The sequence below is a fragment of the Cricetulus griseus genome (genome assembly GCF_003668045.3).
Source record: "Cricetulus griseus strain 17A/GY chromosome 1 unlocalized genomic scaffold, alternate assembly CriGri-PICRH-1.0 chr1_1, whole genome shotgun sequence".
NCBI classification, from domain to species: domain Eukaryota; kingdom Metazoa; phylum Chordata; class Mammalia; order Rodentia; family Cricetidae; genus Cricetulus; species Cricetulus griseus.
Window position 1 is genome coordinate 46434744 of NW_023276807.1, and position 27699 is coordinate 46462442.

Consider the following 27699-nt stretch of genomic DNA (forward strand, 5'->3'; position numbering starts at 1 on the left):
CAAAACTTTGAGCAAAGGTAATATTGGCAAAATATATGAGACTTTCCCTGTTTGGGTGTATTGAATAACAATAAAACTAATGAACAAATCTATCTCTAAAACAAAATAAAAATAACAAAATATGCTTAATAAATATGTACTATTAATGCTATCTATTCAAATACAAGTAATTATTCAGAAATAAATGTGTTCAATAATGGAAAACCAATTATTCTCTATTTCCACTAATATTCTAAGTTCTTAATAGAAAATTAAAGAAATCTAACAATAGAAAAGGAAAGAAACAGAAATCTATTGGAACCTAGCACATTTATCAGTTTATACTAAAAGTGCACACAATTATTAGTGTTTATTAGCACACTTCAGACCTCACGGCTATTCAAAATTCAGAGTGGAAACCACAAACACCAGGAGCACACAAATAAACTACTACACCTTTAATAGTATTCATGGGGGGGGGGGGAGTCCACAGGAAAATATGTTCCAACATTAGGAACTGAGGAAACAATATGAATTGTTCCAATGTGCTCGCTTGGAGCCTGAAGAGGGCAGTCAAGCTGCATGAGAATGATCTAAGAGTGTTAAGTAATAACTGCAGGGCACTGTTCTGTTAAATCTCTTGTATTAAATCTTCTCCATTTTTTTTTTATTAGAGAACAGGGAAAAAAATCACTTAATTCAAATGCTATAATTTTTTACATTATACTCCCTTTTAAAAGGTTATGTAAAACTAAAAAGGATTATTAACTCATCTATAGTTCTATATATTTTATATTTCCCAAGACGAATGTAATTTTCGTCTTTAAAGCATTTTAAGGAATGTTTTAAGTAGTTTCTCTTCATAACATTATTCAAATTTCCTATCATATAATAGATTCATATTAAGAGTATATGTCTTTATAGATATGCATTTATGATGGATTACATATACATAAACATGTTACATAGTCATTTCACAGTATGTCTTCATAGACCCTCAAATATTTCGACAGACAGTGATTTGCACAGTTTTGAAGTAGGCTACTGGTATAACATTTAGGGAGAACTAAAAATTAAACACTAAATAACATCTTTCAAAGCTTGCAACTGTTTTTATGATGTGCTAGCTAGTCAGTGGGTTAGGCTTTTCCTCGCTAAATCAAACACAACTGCGTTATGGGAATATTTACTCATTGGCTCAGTTTCCAAGGTTTTTAGTTCATCACAGGTTGACAGACTAAGGGCAAGAAGAATAAGATAACGGCAGGAGCATGTGAAGGGGTTACTCACCTCAAAGTGGCCAGGAAATCAATGTACAGAAAGAGGGGACAATACCAGAAATAGTTCCAAGGCCAAATTCTTAGTGTCATATTTATTCCAATTAGGATCACCTGCTATAATCCCACAAACTACCTATACAAATTTTGAATACAGAAATGGGATTATCCATACATGAAATCATAGCTGTCATAATGTAATCACTTCCACAGATCCAAGCCCTAAACACTTCTTACATGAGATACTTCCCCAGATCCAAGCCCTAAACACTGCTTGCATGAGACTACACGTCAAACCATGTCAATGACTGCGTCAATGATGACTCTGCATTTCTTGTATATCCACACTGTCTTCCTTCATCAAAAGGATGAACAGTGAAAAAACAAACTTTGATTCAAATACAACCATATCTTTAATCTGAAATGTTTAGAAGTATAAAGGACACATGAATATAAATAGTACAAACAGCTGAGTAACATAGGAATGCTTAAATATGGATGTCAATGTAAGTAGCAAATAGATAGCAAAGAAAATGATGTATCACTTGCTTTCTGAGCAATATTTTTAAAGTTTATATGCATAATTCAGAGGAAGATTATATTACATATAAAGTAAAAATAGTAATGAAAATCAAAAAATAACTAAATCAACAGACAAATGAATTTGACGTACGAAAAAAGTAAGATCTATAGTTCCTTGTCTCAAGAAACTTCAGTATCTTCTAGATATTGAACACAAATTTTAAGTTAAGGATAGAAAATAATGAGAGAGAAAGCTTTCTTTATGATAATATACCAACTATGACTGTAAATCTTATCAACTTCAGTGCATGGAAAGATGCTTACATAGCTAATATAAATATTTCCAGAAGAGTCTGTATTTCTGTAGTATACTTAGAGGAAAGATCCAACCAGGGTGAGTAGCACACCCCTATAATCCCAGGACTTTGGAAGCAGAGCTAAGTGGTGCACTCGGAATTCCAGGGCAGCCTGGTGTACAAAAGGAGTTCTAAGACAGCTAAGTCTACATAGTAAGATCCTGTCTCAAGAAACAAAAAAGAGAGAAAACCACTCTGAATATGAGTCGTATGATCCTGTACTCTGGGAACCAGAACAGAGTAAAAGGAATAAAACATGAAGCCCACTAGCAGAGTCATCCCTGCCTTCTGCATTCCCTGCCACAATAGGAGCTGCTCTGCTTTGCCACACTCTTAGATCTGCCATAGGTCAAAACATAATTTTCCTCAGTTGCTTTCCTCAGATATTTGTCACTTAAGACACACAGGTTAGATAGCACAGAGAATTGGTAGAGGAGTAAAGCCAACTGTGACATGGTCATTACTGAGTACTTTTGACCAAGTTTACAGTAAGAATTGTCAAAAACACTTGCAAAAGATTTCTCGTGTCTGATTATTGATATGTATCTGTCTGGTTTTGCTTTGGGGTGAGGCATTGATATGCATACTGATTTTGATCCTGTTCACAGGAGAAATGTGAAGCACGGAAACTAAACAACTTATCTGTGTCTCACAGTAAGGAGTAAATGGAGCAAGCAAAAAACCCAATCTCAATTGGAGAGAGGTTTATAACTACATCTTTGGCTATAAGTACACAAATTTGTTCTCAATTCTCAGAGCCACTCTCAGTCACATCAGAAATCAGAACTTCTTAATACAAATCCATTAAGTTAGTCATGTTAAGTTAGCCAAGCCTTTCTAATAATGTGTTTTAGTGTGTGTGTGTGTGTGTGTGTGTGTGTGTGTGTGTGTGTGTGTGTGTGTATTTTTACACCAACTTTCCAAATAGTATTTATGCACACAGAAGTATCCGGGGAGTAGCATAAAAAATGCTTGAAGAAAGAATTTTTATATGATCCACCATGGGTTGTAGCCTCAGAGGCCAAACAGCAGTTTGATCTATGTTCAAAACAAAATCTGTGTACAGAAGTATAAAGTTACTATAAACAAATACAAAACTATAACACTAACACCTACTAAGTGTAGTCACATACTGCAGGCCTCTGCAGACCTGGACTTGAGTAAAACCTTTCCACAATTCATGATGCACAAACCTAGAAATGTCATAGATATTTATTTCCACCCCCTTTTATTGAATGACAATATGAGTAATACCTCCCCGGAGGGTTTCGAAAAGGTGAAAGCATGAGGCATGTCAAATTCCTAGCTAAGTGACAAAGGGTTATGTAACCTCCATGTGTCCAACAACTACTGTAAAAGCAGACTTTTCATATGCAGTTTCAAGTTTCTTCAACAGTTACTTCTCCCACTCTGTACCAAATACCAAAATCTTCTTTAATTTCCCTCCATAAACTAGCCTGATTGATGGCAGGAGTGTTTCTCCATGTTCTTCTGTGCTTCTCCTAAACTTTCTATACCCAGAGAGTATACATGACACAACATGCATGCAGAAGTCAGGTGGCTAGCAGAAACATTTGTCATTACAAAATGGTGTCAGGACATGGTTTTATGAACTTCCTCATAAAAACTTCACAAAAGCTTAAAAAGAGATTTTAGGAGCAAAAGAATAGAGATAAGCACAACTTCTAGGTAGCAGCATTTTCTCTTGCCAGAGACAAGCAGAGGCTCGAGGCTCTTTTAAGAGAGGCTTCCTGATTCAGCATAAGCAGAAAAAACCTTAAGACTCTTTTAGAAATGTTGCTTAGCAGATAAAAGAGATAAAAGACTGTGTGGCCAGAAAAAGGTAAAGATTTACAATAAAGACTGATTCAGAGCCGGCGTTGGTGGCGCACGCCTTTAAACCCTGCACTCGGAGGCAGAGGCAGGTGGATCTCTGTGAGTTTGAGGCCAGCCTGGTCTCCAGAGAGAGTGCCAGGATAGGCTCCAAAGCTACACAGAGAACCCCTGTCTCGAAAAAACCAAAAAAAAAAAAAAAAAAAAAAAAAAAAAAAAAAAAAAAAAAAAACTGACTCAGATGAAAAAAAAACCTTTAAAGGTTTACAGTGTGTTTAAAATTATATGTAGGCTTGTGAGAGAAAAGAAACAGGATAAAGTAATTTATAGAGAGAAAGAGTAGTTGGGCGGTGGTGGTACACGCCTTTAATCCCAGAATTCCAGAAGTAGGGGCAGGTGGATTCCCACAGATAAATCCTGTCTCAGGAAAAAATAAAAACAAGGAAGTAAAAGAGAGAGAATAATAATAAGTCACATAAAGATGGAAAATACACAGAGTCTGGATACTACATGTTATACTGTTGTCTTTAAATTGTTTGATTGCTGAGGAAAGAGCTACATCTGCTAAAATACATTTGATTATAAGTGCTGCTGAATTAATCCAACTTACACATTTTAAAAATGCTTTGACTTCAAAATTTAAGTCTAAGGCCAGGCTACTTGGGAAAAGAATTTCTGCTTATGTTTCCACAGAAAACATAAAGGTATGGATTCTTTCCAGACTAATATGGTTTGATGAAGCAAGACCCCCTGAGCCAGTGTCCCAGATGATCCAACATCTAAAACAGCTTAGATGATGCAGCCTTACAGACTACAAAAACAGGGACCTGGCCAGGTTTCTGTGTTGTATCATGATCCCCATGGTATGGACATCGCCCCCAACCAGCAGGAAGCAGTTTGGAATAAACGACGCCCAAATTCTCAAATATTGTTTATAAATGCTTGTTTTCATTTAAATGGGGTTAGTTATAAATGGTAATGATCACAGTCAATCTCTTTTTAAAGGGAAAAGGGGAAATAGGATATAAAAATGAATACATTGATATTGATTTTCATTTATTAATACAAATTTAAGGTTAACTTTGTTATCATATATTTCTCCTCTTGTTTAGGTATTGTATTATACAGATCTTTTAAAATGTAATGCATAATTAAATACAGATTATATAGTCACCCAAGATAGTTAGAACTTATAATTGGACGAGTTTGGTTTTCTATACAAAGACATATTTGAGATGGACAGATACGCTTCAAACCTTTCAAAGATCTACAAAATATATGACATTTAAATGGTTTAGGGTTTCTCATGACAGTGAGACACAACTGCTCCTGGCACACCAATTACATTAGAAAGGAGGATGGGCATCGAAGAAACTGATTATGAAGTTTGCTTTCAACATTGCAAGATTAGCCATTTGTGCAAGAAACTGATCTTGCCGGGACTGTTTGTTGCTGTATAAACTGGACATAACAGGACCCACTAAAAAGTGACTGCTGAACTTACAAAACACAATGAAAGTTCCTGAAGGGTTCCTGCTTCACTGAGAAGTCTGCCAGACACACTGTGGTCTATAGGCTGAAGATGGATGCCACAACATTACAGAGGTGACTGTCCAGATAGTGAGATGTCTCTGTCAGTTCTAGAGTTTATATATTATCCTTCTGAGGTCTTTGATGGAGTTGAAGACAGATAGTTATGGTTATAGTTTTCTTTAGTTATCATAAAAGATAAGCTACATATAAGACTTTAGACTCACAAAGATAGGATAGATAATAAAATATTTTCTTAAAATCTTGCTAAATGTTAATGAACTAAATATCCTAACTATAGTTCTACTTGATAACTGTTTTGTTATATATTTTACAATCTTAATGTTAAAAATCCTTCTTTTTATTTAGACAGAAAAGAGGAGATGATGGGGGCAGTGCTTCTGTGTATGTTTGTCTTATTGGTTGATAAATAAAGTACTGTTGGCCTATAGGGAAGCAAGTTAGGCAGGACTAGGAGTCGAGGAGGATTCTTGGAAATGTAGTAAAGAGTAATCTTGTGATCCAGGCAGGAAGTGACACAGCAGGCTGACTCAGAATATAAGCAGGGACAAGCAGGAAATCACGCTCTTCCTCCTCCTCTCTTCTCTGTAGTCACCATGTGATCGCCAGCAAGAGAGGGCACATATGGCCAGCGTCCTCAATAAGATAGGTTCTTATAAAATAGATAGATTAATATTTATGTCTGAAAATTAAGAATGAGCTAGCAAGTAAGAAATCCGAGTCATTGGCCAGCAGCATTGTACCTAATATTAATCTCTGTGGGTTATTTTGGGTGCCCACATGGCAGCGGGGCCTGGGTAGCATAGCCAAACAACTTATCATTATAGACAAGAGAATATAAGCATGGAATATTAATTTCCAGACATTCTGTAACTCAATTTCTTTCTAATATATGCTTTCTGAATACTCAAATTAATAAATATTAGAAAGGTCTTATCATAACTCTACTTTTCTTTCTTAATACTTATGAGTTAGGCAAGTATTAGTTTAGGAAATATGTACTTGTCAAGTGTTCAGAATTTCAAGTCTGTTCTGAGATGGAAAGCTACAGTCAGATGAGTCTGTTTATGGTTATCTTCCTAGTATCAGCTAACTATCATGTTGATTAAAAGACAGATCATAATCTCAGTAGAAGAATGTTGTACTACCATGATAACACCATACACCATAGTGATTACTACTAAGTTGATGAGTCAAATTGCATTCTCTTGTTTCTATTCAATACCTCAGGCAGAGAAATAAAACTGCTATTACATTAGAATTTAAATAAAACTATAGTGACTATTAAAACATATAAGCCAGCAGTGGGATGCACTGTGAATTCCAGCACTCCACTAAGGAGGCAGAGGCAGACATATCTGTGAGTTCCAGGCCAGCCTGGTCTAACTGGAGGAGAGTAGATGTAGATGAACTCTTTGGGTTCAAGGTCACCCTGGTCTACATGAAGGGTTCCTGTACTACACAGTAAGACCCTGCCTCAAACAAACAACAACAAAACAAACAAACAAACAAAACACTAATGTAACTTATTGGCAAAAAATACTGATAAACAGTTCATAATTACTGAACGTTTCTGCATTTGGAGTCCCTAAAAGACAGCTACATATGATTTGCTAAATAGTTTCATAAAATCAGCACACAACAATATCCATGAATAAGATTCATGTATCTGTTTACTATAGCAAATATGACAAGAAAAGAGGAAAAGAGAAAAAGGGGGCCTAAAGCAAAGTTTGAAGTAAACTAGATGCCAGCTTTCTAGAATGCCACTTGATAAATCAGAGAGCTTCCTTTACCACAGAGCTGTAGCACCAAGTGTGATCATCACAGATTCACTGCTAAGAGAGATAGCCAGGAAACACACTGCCTGCTATTACACATGACAAGATCTAGACTCCCAGAAGTACTTCACACGTTCAGTCAGCATTAGCTGACTTGTTTACAACCTAAGACCAGTGAGACATCCTTCCCACAAAGGAATAGAAAGACAGCATAACCAAAGAGTAAGCTTTGTGAGATGCTCTTTTTTTAAAGACAGCGATTTCTTTTCTGTCTATTTTTGTTGTGGTCCCTAATACATAAGAGGAGAAACTCAACATTTTCACTGTATTTTCCCAACAATCTAGCACAGATATGGTAAGTCGTCACTGAGGAATCCAGATTCTTGAATATTTAAATGAAATTATTTGCAAGGTGAGGCCAAGAAAATAGAGAGGGTAACATACTATGGCTATTAACACATCTTAAAGAATTCAAAGACTGATAGATGTTCATGCATGATTTATTACTAAGAATATCTCTAGCTTCTCGGAGTCCAATTGAAGAGGGTGGGGGAAGATTATATGAGTAAAGGGGTTAAGATCATGATGAAGAAACTCACAGAGACAGCTGACCAGAGATAGTAGAAGCTCACTTACTGCGGACTGACAGCTGGAGAACCTGTATAGGGCTGAAGTAGGCCCTCTGAATCTGGGTGACAGATACTTGGCTTGGGCAGTTTATGGGGCCACCAGCAGTGGGACCAGGATTTATCCTTAGTGCATTAACTGACTTTTTGGAGCCCATTCCCTATGGAGGGATACCTTGCTCAGCCTAAATACAGAGGGTCTTGGCCCTGCCTCAATGTAATAAGTCAGACTTTGTTGACTCCCTATGGGAGGCCTTACCCTTAAGTGAGGAGTGGATGGAGGGTTGGGTGGGGGAAAGTTGTTGGTGGAGTAGGAGAAGGGGAGAGAGGGGGAACTGTAGTTGGTATGTAAAATAAAACTTTTAAATAAAAAAAATGAAAAATAAACAAATAAAAAAATCTCTAGCTTTAAAGATAAAAATGTAGAAACTTCAATCTTTATTTCAAATGCCTGACAGCAGCTACCAAGACTTTGCTTTTATAACAAATAATATCACATCAAGTATAACTGCACAAACAACTGAAGGAAGCTAGTCATCCTCCTGGCCTATTTATTTTTATGACTGTGTTGCATAAATTTTTCAATATTGAAAATTATTCTTTGTCACCAACATAATCCTCATTCATTTAATAAAATTCTACTAGGCCCACAAGTATACACAAAGCCTTGAACTTCAATCTACAGTTCTCATCCTTGTCATCACCTCCACCATCATCTTTCCAAAGTAGTCTGTATACAAAATGCTTTCATAGTTCTGTTCAGATTTTAAATAACTCTCCAAAGAATTAAGCTATACATAGAAAATCACTTATCACTGTAAACTCATGACAGTCAACAAATAATTGCTTTAAAATGACTTTATAAAAACAACAAATAAAATGGCTTATAATAGTAAAGAAAATGCTACACATACTGTATACGACTACTCTCAAAGGTCAAAGGGGACAAAGATGGGGTATTAAAAGTAAGCAACATTTCTCAGCTCAAATTCAAAAGAACTTGGTGATGTGGGTGGCTGACAGGATGTAGAAAAATTCAGTATAGGACAGTTAGTGACCTGAGAGAATCAAAAACTCTAGCAGCTGGGACACAGTGAAAGAGCACATCAGCACTGTGCTCAGAGTCACTCAGGGAGAGGGGGACACAACTCACAGAATTATAGAGACACAATGGCCCAAACTAGGAGACAAATAAAAAGGCAGCCTGAATGCAGCTGATCTGAAAGCTATATTTTAGCCAGCACTTGAGATTTATTCTGTGTTCCCAGTGTAATCTTGAGAAGATCAGACTCACACCCAAAGTTGTTGCTTTGGGAAATAAAAGATCACACATTTCAAACTGGTTGTGGTGGCGCACACCTTTGAGGCCAGCACTAGGGAGGCTGAGGAAGGACCATCTCTGTGAGTTTGAGGCCAGCCTGGTCTATAGAACGAGTTCCAGGACAGCCAGAACTATGTAGAGAAACCCTGATCATATATTTCGTTTGACACACCAAGGATTGCTGTGTTGTTCTGGACACTATCTATCATGTGACCTCATGGAATAGTGGGATCTGGCTCAGGGACATACGACACAGTGGAGCTTGCTTTCCTCCTAAGATCTATGACACAGATGGAGACAGCCAGATTTAGAGGATGCAGAGTCAAAGCTGGGACATGCCATTGCATCAGGGAATCACTAAGAGGCTTGGGTGGTGAAAACACAAGCCCTGGTCCAGCTGCACAGCCTCAACTTGGCAGTGTGTTGGCCCATCCATCATGAGACTACTCCTTATGCTTCAAAACCCGTTTCCTTCTCCATCTACCCATCTCTTCCAGCTTCTCTTTCTCTTTACACTTTCTCTTGTTGTCTATGCTTTTTGAGTATTATTTTAAAATTTGCATTACATTTTCCATTTCTTCCTTTAATGCATCCTTTTTAAAATCAACTTTTAAAACTTTCTGGTTTAGATCCAGTCAGATGGCATGGCCAGTGAGGAAGGTGTTTGCCATCAATAATGACAAGTTAAATTCAGTTCCTAGAACCACAGCAGAAGCAGAGAACCAATTCCCATAAGTTGTCCTGTAATTCAAATTGTGCACTGTGGCTCTTTGTGTGTTTGTATATGTATGTACCCTATCCTCCACCTACAGACACAGACAGAACAGACATGCAGACACACAAGTACACAAGTTAAAAAAAAAACCTTTCTGGTTTATAAAACTTCTGTCATTACTGTATTGGTTTTTCTCAAAGCTATAGAGAAAAGTGGAACTTAGTTTTTCTCTACTTCTGATTCACTTCAATTTGTTGCTGTCCCTATATTGCTCCCCTTTTTCCCATCGTCCAAGGATGAACTTTACATAGCTGAGAATACACTGTGCACTGTGCAGGTAGGGGCTCTATTGACGAACTCCATTCGTAGCCCACCTAAATACCTCTACTCTTTGCTTTTTGCTCTGCACATAGATCACCTCTTCAGCAAAACGTTTAATCCAAAGAGTAAGTGACATTTTGATATTAGTAAAAGTAAATACACATAAATAGTCAAGGGTATGATCCAAGTAAGCATGGCTAGACAGTTTTGAAAACCCATTCATGATGCTTAAACACATACAGCAAAAACAGAGAAAACTAATAGTCTGGGGACAGTGCACTGGATAAGAAAACTAGATATGGTACAAACAAAAACAAAAATTAAAAAATACAGATATGTTTTATCATAGTATCATTTACTTTCAGTAAATATGAATTATGCAAAGTAGCACCCCTCACTAAGGCAGTGTTCATATGTTTATAATATAGTCTGATTCATATTCACCTACTCTTTGGTCCTTTTATCCATCTCCCTCCACTAACCCCTCTTGCCTCCCATATCCCCATAGTACCCAATTTACTCTGATTTCTATTTATTTCCTTAAATGCCACCCACTCATGTAATACATCTCCTTGTGAGCCTGGTGTATTTGACTTAACATGATGATTTTTAATTTTCCCCATGTTCCAACAATTTCCTTGATTTTACTCCTCTCTAGTTCTGTGGAACCATGAATCTGAATAAACTCCTCTTCAAGTTGCCTTAGTCATGTGCTTTATCACAGCAACAGAAAAGTAACTAAGATAATAATTAAGTATCTTCCCTCCAAATCTAATTATGTCTCCATATATATCAATGGAGGAAAAACAAACAACAACAAAAACCCACTGGACAATACACAGATCAGATGAGTACCATCTACATTCAATCTCAACATTGGAGTCTCAACAACCTACCATTAAATGCCTCTTGATATGATATGAAAGAACTTTGTGTCACTCTTACTCTTAAACTAAATAAATACCTAAATCTAATTGAAAGAAAATTAGGGGTAAATGAATTAAAAAAACAACAACAAAGATATCAATGTACTTTAAACAAAACAAACCCTATTTGACATGTGAGAATGATATTAAGTAAAAGAAACCAACAGTTATGGCAACCAAATATAACAGATAACACTGACTGGGTCAAAACAGATGAGAAAGAGGGCCTCAAACTGTGTCAGGGTGGCTTCATCCTTCCTTCAAAGCTTTCTACCGAATTTAGGCATGGCACTGACTGACTGCTCCAGTTCACAGACACTCCTGCAGATGTCTGCCTAAGGTTATTTGACCTTTACTTGAAAGAGGAAAAAAATCAAAGGTGGTAAATGTTACCCATTAGTAAAAATCCTCATAAAGAGGATTGCTGTCAAATATTTTACTGTCCCCATTTCTTGTATGTTTGAAATTACAAAAGGGATAGGGATCAAAGATTAAAGCAAGATCTTAAATGCAGAATCCAGAAAATATAAAAGAACTCAGTCAAGTGCTACAGTATCTCCTCTATCAGGGAAAGTCATGGCAAACAGTGGAGGAGCTGGGATTATACAACCTGACAAAGACACTCAGAGAGAATACCAACAGACTGAAATTACAAAACGTACCTTCAATAGAAAATTAATTTGCTGAACCAAGCAATAGCTGGGGCATCATTTCTACTATTAAATTAGTTGACATTCCTCCCCCCCCAAGTCTAAAATATTTCTCATGTATCAACTAAACCATGAGGCAGAAAATAAGTGAATGGAAGTGGAGTTTTTCTAATCTCTGACAAAGTGAAATACCTGTTCAAGGAGGCAAACAAATGGGTGAGACTTAAACACTAAAATTATCAGAGATAAATTATTTAAGGAATAAAAACCAAGGAAGGATCAAGTCTCAAAATCATTTATAAGGTAATGCACTTTGATAACATGCCAGCATAATGTAATTTGTACATGGCTGTCATCTTATCTGCTAACCCAAGAATCTAATCCTACAAGTGACTTCGATGGAGTCAACAGAAGTCTGATGAGTTCTGCCCTGCATGGCTTTGGCTTAGTACTCTAAACACCAGACCTTTGGGAGCAGCTGCCTTAAAACAAAGCTTCCACAGTCATTTGTGTAGGAAGTGCTAGCTGATGCATATAGAACCTCCTTCCCCCAAAAAAGACTAATATTTTAGTTGGATATGCAAAGGCAAAACACAAGTTACAATCTGCAGGTCATGGACAATGATGAACACATGCTCTTAAGGAAAGCATTACACTCTAATAGCTCTCAAGTCACAAATCCTCATCCTGGTGGGGATTAGCTTTATATTTTCAGGCAACTTAGATAACCTCTCAGCTTTAATGTCAATGATAAAATGTATTTTATCATATATATCTTTCAGAATTAGAATCACAAGTGTGTATATGTATATGTGTATATGAACACATTTATGTGTTCACATGTGAATATACACATATACTTATAGTCAATTGGCATCTAATAAAATATACTTCTAACTTACTATGTTTCAATTGAACTATAATACTAATTAATCTCTAACACATCATCAGGGTTTTGCTTATAAACTTTGCTTCATTCTAAAATGAACAATTTTTATTTTCCTTTGATTGATTTTTTTTTAAAGTCTAGTGATCCAGTAGAAGTTTGGAGTTAACACTTAAAAGAGGTGAGAATTGTATTGAATAGTCATAATTAACAATTTTATCTAGCTAAGGTCTTTGACGTTAACCAGGAGGGAGGTGAGAATTGAATTCTAAAATTTGAGAATAAACTGACTGTGAAGGAAGAGCAGCATGGCTTGGGAAGGATTTAAAGGAAGTCAAAAGCTCAGTCACCAGCGTCTCTGCAAGCAACTATACTTGATCCTAAGAGAATCTTCCTCTGCCTTAAAGAGAAAGAAAAGGCAGTAAGGCTAAAAATGGAAAGCATATATTTTTGAAAAATAACTAGGAACTTTTCAAAGACTATATAGAATTGTAAAATATTACTATGGCAATGTATGACAACTATCCATAATTATACTGACATAGAAGGAACCAGAAAAACTCACTCATGTTGGTGGGTGGGGATAGGGGGCTAAGTGCTGAAAGAGTGACTTTCTCAAAGTGTCTCCAACTCCCTTTGAGGCTGTTCAAAACACAGGTATATACAATCAGGCATGAAGACACACACTTGTAATCCTAAAGCTATAGACTGCAAACTGAAGGCCATTCAAGGCCACAGAGCTAGTTTCACATACACAGTGAGCTACATACACATACAACAGACACATACAGATAATGGCATATAACTCACTGGGAACAATCAGTTTGCAATGAACAAAAGACATGAATGCTATCTAGGTAACAAACACAAAAGATCTTCAAAATTAATATACATATAAAAGGCATTAAGCATCATGAGCCATTATGAAAATGTTCAGTTGTTTTATTTGAACAAGCTGAATATGCTTTATCCACAATACTTGTTATATTAAGTTTTGAGTTTATTATCATTTCAGATTTTTAAAATATATTCATAGATAATCTAAAAAATTGGAAAGGAGGACCAAATCTACATATGATATTCATTTGTTTCACAATATTTGGCATATACCTGACATATATAGCCTACAGGTAATTTTGCAAACTAGTTTGCCTCCTTTTGATTGTGCCCAGCACAGACACACTGATAAACTGCAGAACATATGCACTATGAAATTATTATTTACTAATAAAAAGAACAAGCTGTTGACAAATGCAACAACTTGGTGGTGTTGGAGAAATTATGCTAACTAAAAAAGAAGGGCTACAAAAGATTCTACAATGATTAAATTTCCATAACATTCTTGAAATAACAAAATTATACAAATGGGAAATCAATCAGCTAGCTGCCAAATTTAAGGCACAGAATGGAATATGGAGTAGAGAAGGCTACAAAAAATGGTGATCTAACCCCTCTGTATCTCGACAGATCAATATCAATTTTTTGCTGACAATATGGTACTATAGCTTTGCAAGATGTAACTACTGGAAGGTGCTGGAGAAGCCATCTATAGGAAACTATGATTTTAATATAGATGTCGTCCAAACTCGTGTGTTGAAGGCATGGTATGCAGGTGTTGGTAGTACTGAGAAGTTACTGAGTCATGCATGAAAGCTTGTAACTTCACATGTGTGTGTACATTATATAGCGTGTACACACACACACACACACACACACACACACACACACACACACACACACAAATGGAGGTTTGATTCACTGATAAACCCAGAGCTGAATAGGCTATAAAGAGATGGTTTCTCATATGAAAAACAAGGCTGCTGGGGGTGTGCCTTTGAGAGCTTTATCTCATCCCTGGATCCTTGACCTATTTTTGGGCTGCCTCCCTTCAAAGACTGCAGGCTCCAAAACACAAAACCAAGTGAAAATAAACTGCAATCTCTGAAAACTTGACCCAAAATGAATCCTACCCTACTTCATGCAGACTTTCCTTAGCCACAGAAATGGAAAGTAGAACAAAGGGTCTCTTTATAACTTCTAACAATTCCTTACTTGTTACTCTATCATTATCTCAGTATGTACCGCACATGCATTAGAAGTGGTCTTTCAAAAATCTCTTTCTGACAAACCCTTCACTCCTTTCAAATCGCTTACCTCTGTCATCTACTAAGAAGTTTGTAATGATTAGAAGGACCAAAAGTAAATGGACTTCCCTAGAAAAATGAGAGTTCCTTTATGAACATTCTAAAGGAAGTACACAACAGAGAACTACTTCATAGGCCACAGCCATTACCTCCTGATCTACAAACAAAAGTTAAGACAAAATAATGAGAAGTTAGTTTTAACAAATGCTCGTGACACTGGTCAATATTCTGATTTACTACTTACTTTTTCCATTCAGTCTATCTTAATAGAAGCATATGATCTGGGATATGGCTTCTTCCAAGTATTTACATGCATCAATTACCTGCAAACAGAGCACTGTCGTTGAGGCTGGAGAGCAGTGAACATAACGATCATGGAGTAGTTTCGAGGTGGGGCCTTCACAAACTTGCGGAACTTGTCGCCATTCATTCGGAAGATAGAGCGCCTGGAGCTCCATTCCATCAACTGTTCCACCTTTTCAGCCAAAAGGTTCTGTGATTAGATAGAATTAAAAGTTACAAGGGTGTTCCTCCCTTGGAGTCACTTCCATTCTCCTGTGTTCTCACTTTCCCTTAGGAAGTCAACATTTGTTATGCTATAAATAATTCATGAGAAACTAAAAATTTTCATATTAATTTCATATAAATAGAATTATATCAAGCCTATATTCTTAATCTAAATTAATCTTTGTTAATGGCCTTTATTTGAGTAAATATATTAATTCCTTATTGACCTGAGTTGCACAGAATATTTCATTTTTACAAATGGCATTAAAGTCTATAAAAAAGGTATTAAAGAAAATCAAATTTCTGTCCTCAGGAAAAAAAATAGAATACATTTCCCTGATCTTCACCCTAAATGAAGATAAAAATTCTCTTCATTCTATAAAAAAGCCAGCCAGCAAAAGAAGCCAGCACCAAGTAGAAGACACACAGATAGGCTAGAGATGTGAATACCCTAAGAATGACAAAGCAACAAGTGCAGGTTTGGTCTACTATCTTCTAGGCAGGTTGCTGAAGAAGCCAGCAACATAGGAATATGAATGGTGAAGACAAAACAGACTTAAGCAAACTTTTGCTGTTCAAAGGGCAGGGAAAGGACAATCCAGTAAGAGTGTGTGTGTGTGTGTGTGTGTGTGTGTGTGTGTGTGTGTGTGTGTGTGTGTACTTATTTTTCCTTACCCCCTTTAAGCATACATAGTAGAACTAGAACTTTAATTTCTAAATGGGAAGTAAACAACCTGTCTGTCTGTCTTTCATATTTGAGGTTTTAAAATTTTAGGTTATGTCTGTAAATTGCCTTATTTCAAAGAGTAAAGTTCTTGGTATTATTAGGAGGCACTTCTCCATGGACCACTCATGTTCCAGGCTCCTACATACCTAAGCACAATTGTAAACAGGTTTGCTGTGCTGTCTTTTCAAAGACATTGTTATATAAAATGCTGTGAAGATTAGGATAGCATCTCCCTCCTGGCCAGTGGTTAGATTTACTTCTCCATAAAAACGGAAACTTTTTTTTTTCCCTGTCTCCATGGTTAAGGTTGGACAGATTTGCTAGTAGTTCCTTCAAAAGCTTTGTCTTTTCACACCAGGGAAGCTGCCACCTCAGGCCAGTAAAGCAGCTGTTATCTGAGCAGAAGGATTTGAGTTCTATTCTCCTGCACCTAGTGAAGTCTGAGTGTGGCCCAGCACACCTGTATCCACTAGTGTTGACTGTGAAATGGGGCAGTTTACAGAGCTCCAGCTAGCCTAGCTGACTTATGAGCTCCAGATTCAGTGAGAGACCCTGCCTCATGAAATAGAATACAACATCCACTCTAGTTTCCCTGTATAACATAAACACACACATTCATACCCACCCCTGCACATACATATAGACATAAACATGTATAAACATGTGTATGTCTCTCTCTTCTCTGTCTCTCCCTCCCTCCCTCTCTCTCTCTCTCTCTCTCTCTCTCTCTCTCTCTCTCTCTCTCTCTCTCTCTCTCTCTCTCTCTCTCTCTCTCTCTCTCTCTCTCTCTCACACACACACACACACACACACACACACACACACACACACACACACACAAACGACTGACTGCAGCTTTGGATTCTTGAGCTGTCAAATAAAACCCCTGATTGCATATCATCCACTTAGGTCACTTGGTTCATATTGGGATGCAAATGGAATCATTAAATTCTCACCCTGAGAAATATCTCTGGGAATTTCTTCTAGTCTCTGAAATTATGATACATTGTAAGTTGATTGAAACACTTAGCTTTTAACAGTTGTGTGTTTTAACAGTTGACTGATAGATGTTGGTATAATTATGTGGCTAAACCACTCCACCACCTGTAACTTGCATAAATTCAAAGCATGCTATGAATATTTGTGTTTAGTGAAAAAAGTATGTCTCATTAGAAACTCCCCTAGGAATCAGCAAGGTAGCAGTTTCTAAGACTAGATTCCCTCTGCCCCCTCAGGGACTCTGCTTGATCTCTGGTTTGGAGACTCTTTTTCCTTAAAGATCACAATTCTTAAATATTTAAGACACATTTTACATTTATATTGCACCTATTAGTTAAATTGCAAAAGCTTAAATTAACTTTTGGGTAGCATTGATTCATTGAGCATTAGAGTGACCAGTTCAAGACTTTTATAGAAATAGCCGAAGTATCTAACAGTTTTCTGTAAGGCAAGCATTGAGCTGAATGTGTGTTCCTATCTGTCTTCTCAGAATTAAGACTAAGAACTAACCTTGCCTGTATAGTTCTTAACTCTTTGGGGCATGTTGATGGGGCAGGACAATTTCTTCCCAGTTTTTGTTTTTTTCATTTTAATAAGATTATTAGTCTCCTTATAAAAATGTACTCAGACTTTCAGGAAGAATTAACAGTTAACTTTATCTGCATCTAAATAGATTGTTTGCCATTTATAGTTAATTTTAGTTCTTGCCTCTTTGTTAGAGCCAAATCACCTCATAGAAAAAGCCAACAAGCAATTAACCCAATAATTAGCTATAATTCTTTTTCATACAGTTAGTCCTTATATTACAACTTGAATACTTTATGCCCATTCTTTAGCCAGGCTCTTTCCATCTTTTCCATTTCTTTTGATTTATCTTTTCTTTTTGCTTTGGTAGGCACAGAATACTTCACTGAGTTGTTTTTTTTTTTTTTTTTTTTTTTTTGCTTGCTTGCTTGTGTTTTTCTTAAATGCCAGATAAGATGCCTGTCTTCTTGCTTCTGTATATACCCACCTCTGCAGAGTTCATAGGGAGTCACTGTGAGTGTTGTACTTGAGAAGGAGAGGGAGAGATTGTGTGTCTCCCTGAACTGTGTATAGAGATGGCTTAGATACAGCACTCGAAGCCTGATCTCACCACACCTGTGTGGTTTGCAAGGGCAAGAACAGTCTTTTACTACTAGAAGTACATCCCTGTGGGGGTTTTTCTTTTCAGGCTTTTTCAGGTCTGAGGATGAGATGAGCCTTCTGATTCGAAGCTTGGATGCCCTCTCTGGAAGAGAATGGCAGTAGAACTCCAGCCTCTTCTGTGTTATCTTTCAGTTTGCATTTCCCATTGTCTCTCTGCCTGCCCCATATCCATCACCTCCCTTATTCTGTCTCTGCAGTTTCTTTATCCCATTTTGACCTTTATAAATAAAATTACACAATTCTCTTTTCATGAAGTTTTATTCTTGGAAGATTTCTCTGCCATTATGTGTTAAAAGTTCTAGTTCTGCTATGTATGCTTAAAGGGGGTAAGGAAAAATAAGTACCTTCTGAGTGGAAGGAGGCATATGACCCCCCCACAACTCACAAAACTGGGTTCCAAGTATTTGACTTCTCATATACCTCAACATATCCCTGACACCAATGGCTAGTTTGTAGGTTGTTTTAAGACTTCCAGATTTCTAAGGCAAGATCCATTAACTATGCACCACAAAAGCATTCACCTATCTTAACAAATATTCCACTGGGGCCTGTGCTGAAGAAACAAGGATGGAATCTGGGTTTCCCTGTGCTATTCACCTTATGGAACAGCACCCGAATTACTCAGCCTAATCACCAATGAAAAGTCCTCAGCAAGGGAGTAAGTAAGTTCTATTCAATGACAAAATAAGTTACATTTGCTTAAAAAAATAAAAAAAAAACAAGCAAAACACACAATGGTGGTAGAGAGTTAGCCTAGAATGTTCAAAGGTTATGGCTTAACTAAATCCCTTCCAACAGTACACTTTTACAAATTTCATTAGATGAAATTAAAATAATCCTTTAGAATTCTACAAATGAAAAGCATTTTTCTTACTGATATTCTACAAGTTGACAGACACTATGGTGCAAATGCGTGGATAAAGAGAAGGCAAAGAAAGGAAAAATAAACCTTTTATGTATCCATGCTTTGAAAAAAGTGGAACTGCAACCATATACAATTTTCTCATTATAAAATATGGCATTTTTAAAGAAACACTCATCAGTCTGTGTCATCTGGCAGATGAATTATTGATGTTTTTGGCTCCAATGACCAGACTACCTCAAAGCTATCCATACTATATTGGTGTGTTAGAATGTGAGATTCACTATCCTATGGCCAGAAGCTGGTATTCTCATTTTCTCTTACATGTGTGCATGTGTGTACACCTCTGAAATAGTGAAAAAGTATCTCAACATTTTAATTTGCATTAGTATTTTATGGCAAGGTATTTCACACTGTTTTTGTTCTCACTAATTATATTGTGCCCTTGATTCTTTGATCCAATCACAAATAAAATTTAATTTTTTGCATTAGCGTATTTTCATTATACAAAGTGATGGTTTTCAAGTGATATTTTCATTTAAATATATCCTGTACTTTGATCTTGTCACTCCATTATACCGATTCCTGCCTATCTCTAGATAGTTTTGTTCCTATTCCAAATAGTTCCCTCTTCTAGTTTCATGTTTTATACAAAAAAAAAAAAAAAAAACAGACACAGGAGAGTGGGGAGGAGGGTGAGATGGGATTTGTCTTTGTAAGTCTCAATTATTTTGACTAATGTACTAATTCCCAGTTCCATTATCCCACAAATGGTGTAATTTTGTCCTTAGTATCTGAATAAAACCCTATTGTGTATGAGTGTGTGTGTGTGTCTGTGTGTGTGTGTGTGTGTGTGTGTGTGTGTGTGTGTGTGTGTGTGTGTGTATGTGTGTGTGTGACTCATTCATTTGTTGATAGAAACCTAGGATGGATCCATAACTTGCAGTGCTGCAATAAATATGGAGGAGAACTAAAACTTTAAGAAGGGTCTGGGAGACGGCTCAGAAAATACATGGCTGCCTATACAAACAAGAGGATCTGGGTTCTGAGCTGCAGCACACAGGAAGTATAAGACATAATGTACTGCATGTCTTATCTCCAGTGGTGGGAGGCAGAGACAGGTAGATTCTTAGAGATCATGGAACAACCTGTCCAGACAATCAATGTACCCATGAGCTCCAAGCTGATAAGCAATACATGCTGTGACATTGCAGCACTTACACAAAGCTGAGGTGTCTCTTTCATTCTCAATGGCTGGCAAGCCCAGCTCCCTCATAACCATACCAAAGAGAACCCTGACACTTCATCTACTGCCTTCCTGCCCTATGGCCCCTAACACAAAGCCTACATCAAATGATGATAAACTTAACCCTCTCCCCTGAAAACAAGTTTGGAAACTCCCTTCACACTTTGCAAGTTAGGGTCTGCTGACCCTGGTGATATTGCCTGTGATGCTAAAATTCTAATTTGGGAACTGAGTCTCTCACTTCAATGCTCTATTGCACTTTGACTCAATTCCTCAACTCTCCTCTCCTTGGGAACTGAAGGGAATTAAGGGCTCTTTTCCTCCCACTTTGGGCTGTGATGCAATCACTCTACTAATAAAGCAGCTCTGGAGGCAATTCACGACAGCAATTCACGACAGCTTCCTTCCGGAGACCTACACTCTTTCAATCACATCAATATGTCATAAACAAATATCTCAGAGTAAATATATATGTGTGTGTTTATGTACACATGTGTATGTGCATATCACCAATTATAAATTTCTAGAGCAGAAAGATGAGCCACTATAGAGAAGACAAGACCTCGATTCTTTTTCTGTTTCTTCAGTATTCACCTCAGAACCTTCTATTTACACTCCAGTAAGTTACCTACTTATGTTCCTCTCTCCACTCAGAATGGGAAAGCAGTTGCTTTCTAAAGTCTTGTCTCAAGCATCTTCCCCATCTCTAAAAGTCTTCAGTCACTTATCCCAGGAACCTGTGGCTTGCCTACCAGAAAAACCTAATCAAACAATAGAAAGTATGAAAATGTTGCTTACTACTACCTAAGGCAAACTAAAATGTGTCACCTTACTAACATAGGAACTAAATTGTCATTACTGAATGGCAATGACAAGTTACCACATGGGTAACAGAAATTGAAATTTTGTTTTTAATGTGAAACAATTTTCTGCCCCATAACACAAAGCTCAAAACAAAACAGAAAGAAATATGTAAAATCTTTCTTAGTAATTCCAGCATGTCAAGGCAGGAGACTAGACAAGCCCATTTTCCAGCATGTTGGTAGCACACCAATAGCCCTACTCTACAGAGACATTACTTATCAAGAAGCAGTTAAATGCACTACTCAGCTTTTTAGGTTGAATGTGGGTATTTGTGTTGCACACCAAGTGAATTTTATAATGGGGAATATTTAAGCAAAAGAAAACTTTTACAGTAAGATGGTCTATTAAGGAATTACTATAATTTATTTCAAGACATGTCTTAGATTATTTATCAACCTAACAACATTTATAAGCAAACTAGACAGAAAAACAAGTTAATGAGTCTATTTTACAAGCATTAACATAAGAACAAATTTGAAGCTCCTCATTGCAGAAATATTAACTATCAACCGAGAAGACAGTTGTGGAGAATGAATTGTTTAAAAGGAAATTTCATTTAAAAATCATTTTTAACACAATGGAAAATAAACTCAATATTAGTTCTAACTCAAGGGACCTGGTTTCATGTACCAACTGTTAGGTATCACAGATCTTCAGTAGAGGAGAATGTTAAATCGAATTATTATGACATCCAAAACAATTTACACATTTTTAAAACCATGATTTTGTGTCACAAAACCATAAACATCCACTAATTGCTTAGTGAATAAACAAAATGTAGCATATCCTCATAATGGAATGCTGAGGAAGAAACAGAAGCAAAATTCACATAAATGTTTAATATGGATAATCCTCAAAGCAGATACCAGAGAACACATTATTGTGTGATTCCAGGACACGTGTCCAGAAAACTCTCTATAGACACAACAGTAAAGAAATCATTGGCTGGAGCTGGGGAAAGGAATCAGAGTAAATGAGAAATATGTCAGTCTCTTACTGGAAATACATAAATGCTATTAAACCTATTTCTGGGGTGAATATGCCATTCCTGAAAGTTACTAAATCACTAAATTACACACATGAATGAGTCAGTTTATGACATGAAAAACACATCTAAAGAATAAAACGTCTCCTTATCATGGAGCAGGAAGGCTACAAGCATAAGAGAGCAGAGTGCAGTGCTGAATGCTCACATCATCATCTAGACTACTTGTTCTGCGCCCGTCCAGAACAGTGCTTCCAGGAGGTGATAAAAATGACATATTATAATGAAAGTGTGTTAGGAGGCAATATACAGAAAATGCTAGCTCCCCTAAGAACAATTATTCTGATGTTATGCAATCTGAGAACCTCAGTCTGGCAGAGGTGAGAACATAATTTTCTACATTATTCATAGTTTTTACTTGGCCCTACCTGTAAAATATAGCTAGAGAAGCATCGGAAAAACAAACAGACGTTTAATAACATGCATGCATGCTAGGCTCATATAAGACAACACAGAAATAGCCAATCTCTAAAGCATATTTCAAAGTCTTAAAATTTTCCCGAGTCTCTCATAGTCTCTTGGAGAGAACGATAATCATGAATTTCCACCCTTATTTCAACCGAGGAATCAAGTAGGTGAAAATACTTTATGCCTGTGGAACCTGCTGTACTAAGAAAGCAAACATCTGTTAAACAAAACATAATACAACCTGTAACAAATAGCACTAAGGAACTAGAGAGGACTCGGAGATTAAGAGTGAAAGGTTCAGGCATTATGCTGGCCTGCCCCTGTTACCTGGTGGAATCCACTCAGGCAATACCCTGGTCAGCCCAAGGTTCCATGGGAAAGAAGTCTGCACGCAGGTGCAGAGGACCCCTTTAAAAGATAGGCCCCTGCACCTTTACGCTCTCTGCCCCTTTTCTCTCTCTCTCTCTCTCTCTCTCTCTCTCTCTCTCTCTCTCTCTCTCTGTCTGTCTCTCTCTCTCTCCCCCTGTTTCTCTGTTTCCCGCTCTCTCTCTCTATGGCGACCGGCCATGGCGGTCAGCCATTACCCTGTTCCTCTTCTTAGTCTCCCCATTCTACCGGCCCTTATAATAAACTTATAGTCAATATGTCTGTCTCAATATTTCTCTTTTCTTCTTTTTAAACAAAAGAATAACAAAGAGTACTCATTGCTCTTTCAGGGATCCAAGTTTGGATCCAGGCACTCACATGGTGGCACACAATCACCCTTATCTTCAGTTCCAGGTGATCCAATGTGCTCTCTAACCTATAACCACCAGACTTGCACCCAGTACACACATATACATGCAGGCAAACACTCATACACAGAAAATAAATCTATATTTGGCGGCAGGACTCAGGTGGCTTTGGTGTAAAGACTTACCATTACATATATTAATTTTTAAAATGGACAAAATATTTAATGACAAGCTCAAAATATGACTGAATTTATATTCACTGAAATTTATCCAAATTGTTTTACTCAGTCTTTTTCATGTACTAAATCCAAACAAAACCTTATAAAGATGTTTGCAAGATTAAATGAATTAATGCATGCAAAACATTTAGACTATGAACAATAGGAATGTCAATTTGGTTCCCATCTCTGCATGTAAACATCTTTCACCAACATTGGCAGGAAGCACGTATGAGAATACTTGTACTTAAGAAAAACTAGTTATTACTTTAAATCTCAGGCTTTCTCAATGATTTGAGTATCTATACTACATGAAAACATGCTGAATTCACAGACAAAGTGAGGAATTGCTATAGAATTAGTTTTTATTTGGAAAATGGTATAGCCACTTTGATGGGTTTTGACATTACTTCCTAAAGACAGATTGTTATAGCAAATGCATGTTAGCAGTTTGGTCTCCAAACACTTATGCACACAAGCATGTATAATACACACACAAAAAAAAACACACGGGGGGGGGGGAGGGAGACCAAAGCAGTACAGTGTCAATTAAAGAGGGGACAGTAAAGGATATCTAACAAAGTATGGATGAAAGCCAAGAAATATTGGCTCCTCTAGTAAAGAACAAAGCCAAGTGTAGGCATCGTTCTGTGATCTCAGTACCCGATGCTCTTTGCACATCACTGCCTGGCTCCACCCTTGGAAGTTAGATTCATTTCCACACAATCAAATTCTTACTTGGGGCCAGAGGTATTGTTTGAGAAAACAAAGAAGTTTAATAATATTACAACTTGAACAGTTTCTTCTATGTTTATCTCTGTTAACTAACACTGTGGCTCCTTTCAGTAAGAACTTCTGGCCTGGAGAACGTTCTTCATTAATGTAAGTTATATGTATGTCTTTGTATAGAAGGTAAAGAAAGCAACCCAGATATTTCAAACCTAACTCAGTCACCCATTAGAAAAAAAGATACAAGAAACCAATATAAGTACAGCAAACACCACCACTTTTCTGGGCTTACTAAGTAGCATGACAAAAATGGACAAATTCAGGGCTAAGTTACTGCAGAGTACCTAACCACATTTGTGCCTCCATAAGTAACAACCTGCTCAAAGGCTGTTTTACCTTCCAAACAGAGAAGCAAGTCAGGAAGTAAACAAATCCTGTGCTTCAGTCCAGGAGTACCACACAAAAAACACACAGCACAGGACAAAAGTTAAACTCCTTTATAACTGACTGCTAAGACAACTTGGTGACACTCTCATTCATTAGAATAACTATGATTCCTTTGTACTAAAATAATTATTTTAAAAGATTTGTGAACTGTTTTAATTCAGACAGTATAAAAAAAAAAAAAAGCACGACCAAGTACTACCAAGTATATACTATCTACAAATATAATTACTGCTCATTATCCTCAGTAACTTGGGATGTCTTGGTTTGTTTTAACATGAACAACTAAGCTATGCAATTATGTGAACTCATTTTAATCTCTTCCATCTTTCTGAGTCACTTTTACTGAGGTATTGTTATTTAAAAAGAATACCATTCCTTGTCCTTAAAATCTGTATTGCATTATCTGCATTACCTTAAAGATAAGCAGGCACATAATATAAATATAAATCATATATAATATGATTGCTCATGCATCTTTAATTTATATAGTATGTTCTTAAATATCATACTGAAAATATTAAATATTTTTTCTGTATTAGAAACAAGCATGATGACACACATAGGTGTGTGACTCCATTTTCTCCACTGATACAGAACACTGAATTTAATTCACCACACTACATCTTTCCTTTTTTATTTTTCCATTTAGTTTCTTGAGGTAGTCTTATGGTAGAGCTCAGCCAGGCCTGAAGTGCCCAGACTGGTCTCAAATTTGCATCAGTTGATTTGTTCTGCCTACATACTGAGCTTGCAAGTATATGTCACCATGTTGGCTTCATTTCTCTTAGTAATGGTCATTTAGGGGGTTGTTTTTCTTGATATAAACAATGCTACAATCATTAGTACTGTTCATAAGTGAGACATCCTAGGAACGCCCTTAAACTTGGTCTACAGTTACCATGGATGCCATTCAGGAGTAGTGAACTTTGATGGGGGAGGGAGGGTTCCTTCATTTTCACAACTCTGTAAAATTTGACATCTCAATTTTAAGTAGGAACACAAAAATGGAGTAAGAATAGCAACAGAAATTACAGGGGTTTCCAATTCTGCTTCTGTTGTCCCTGAGAGCTCAAGGTACTGTTCACACAAATTTGAAATCACAATGTTTATCAGACTTATTATTAGATTCTTGCCAGAAAAACCTCATAAAAATCACATTATAGTCTGAGAAATACATTTAAATGTGGTTATCTCCTATACTCTAATACATATTGTTTTATGCATTTAAAAATTAGCATGCAAGCCTGGCAATGGTGGCACATGCCTTTAATCCCAGCACTGGGAAAGCAGAGGAAGGCGGATCTCTGAGAGTTCGAAGCCTTTCTGGTCTACAGAGAGAGTTTCAGGAGAGCTAGGGCTATACACAGAAAGCCTTTCTCAAGAACAAAACAAAATGGAATTAATATGCAAAGGTCCTATCACCAGATTGCTCATTATGCTCATGATATTTTTTCTTTAAAAATAACAACCAATTATTAAGATCTGCCAAATGACTTTTCCAGAAAAAAAAAAAAAAAAAAAAACAAGGACTCCCTCAATATCTAATATGTATGTGTGTGTCTGTGTGTGTGTGTGTGTGTGTTGTGTGTGGTGTGTGTGTGTGTGTGTGTGTGTGTGTGTGTTTGTGTGTGTGTGTTTGTGCTTGTTCACATGGGGGGTGAACAAAGCTAATGCATGTGGAGGTCAGAAGTCAATATTAAGCATCTTCCTTAATCACCTCTCACCTCCTTTTATTTATGTTGTGTGCACAGGTGTGCAGGCATGTTGCCACAGTAGGACTGTGAAAATGAAAGGACAACCAACCTGTGGAATGAATCCTCCCTTTCCATCCTGTGAATTTCAGGAAACCAAGTTCAAATACACAGATTTGGCAGCACATGCTTTCTCCTGCCAAGCCATGTCACTGTGCTCTACTACTCTACCTTTTTTCTTCATGCAAATGTAATATGTAATCAAGTGATAATAAAATCTAATATAGATTAAATAAACTCATATTCAATGCACTCATCTGTGTGCACATATGTGTGTGTGTGTACTTACCTATATAATATACTCATAAAAACTGGATATTTCCAACAATACAGAAAAAAAAGTACTGCAATCCATTCATAAGGATAAGCTGATGGTCACAAAGATGGACCCTGAGATGCTGTCTACCTAGAAGTTTCATACTCCTTATCTAAGACAACTGCTTTGCTTCCTCCTCCCACTGGGAAAACCATCCCCTAAATAAGCTCAAAAGTACATTTTACAAGTACATACAAATGTAAGATGTTAAAGGCACAGCTCACATGGGTTACGAAAAAACAAAACCTAGAAATTTTTTTCACTATGTGTGTATTCAAATTGGTTTAATGTAGATTATATCCAAAAAAGTATATTGTAGTGGAATCCATAAGATATAAACAGTTCTGAGTGAACAGCAGGGAATAAAACACAGTAATTCATAGTAAATTAAGTCCCACATAATACAAATCAAAATAAAGTGAAATGCTGGCTCTGCACTGCAGTTAATTCTAGAAGCTGAGAAGGGCAGACTACAATTTAAAAAGAAAATCACAGAAGACATATGGATAAACCCTTTCATGGTTTATGTAGACCAAGTATTATCTATGAAAACTGACCCAAAGCAAGCCTCAACATATGGTAAACAATGTACAGTTCTAAGTATTCCTAAAACTCTTTTCTTGGTACATGTGTTTACCTATAAGGGAAAATATTGTTCAATAAATAAAGCAATGCTTCACCTGAAGAAACCAACCCTACTCACACATGTAGCAAGAAGAAATGCTTCACTGGATGTTGCAGTTGCTGAAGAGAAACTCATTCTGGCTGAA

At 36.8% G+C, this 27699-nt stretch overlaps 1 protein-coding gene across 3 annotated transcripts in view; it reads right to left on the reverse strand.

Moving 5' to 3' along the window:
- Tusc3 (tumor suppressor candidate 3) overlaps positions 1–27699 on the reverse strand; it is a 164872-nt gene that overhangs the window by 86885 nt on the left and 50288 nt on the right. For all 3 annotated transcript variants that reach the window (XM_027391226.2, XM_027391225.2, XM_035452477.1), the window contains exon 2: positions 15212–15381. In XM_027391226.2, the coding sequence (XP_027247027.1) occupies positions 15212–15381 (170 nt within the window). The remainder of the gene's footprint in view (positions 1–15211; positions 15382–27699) is intronic.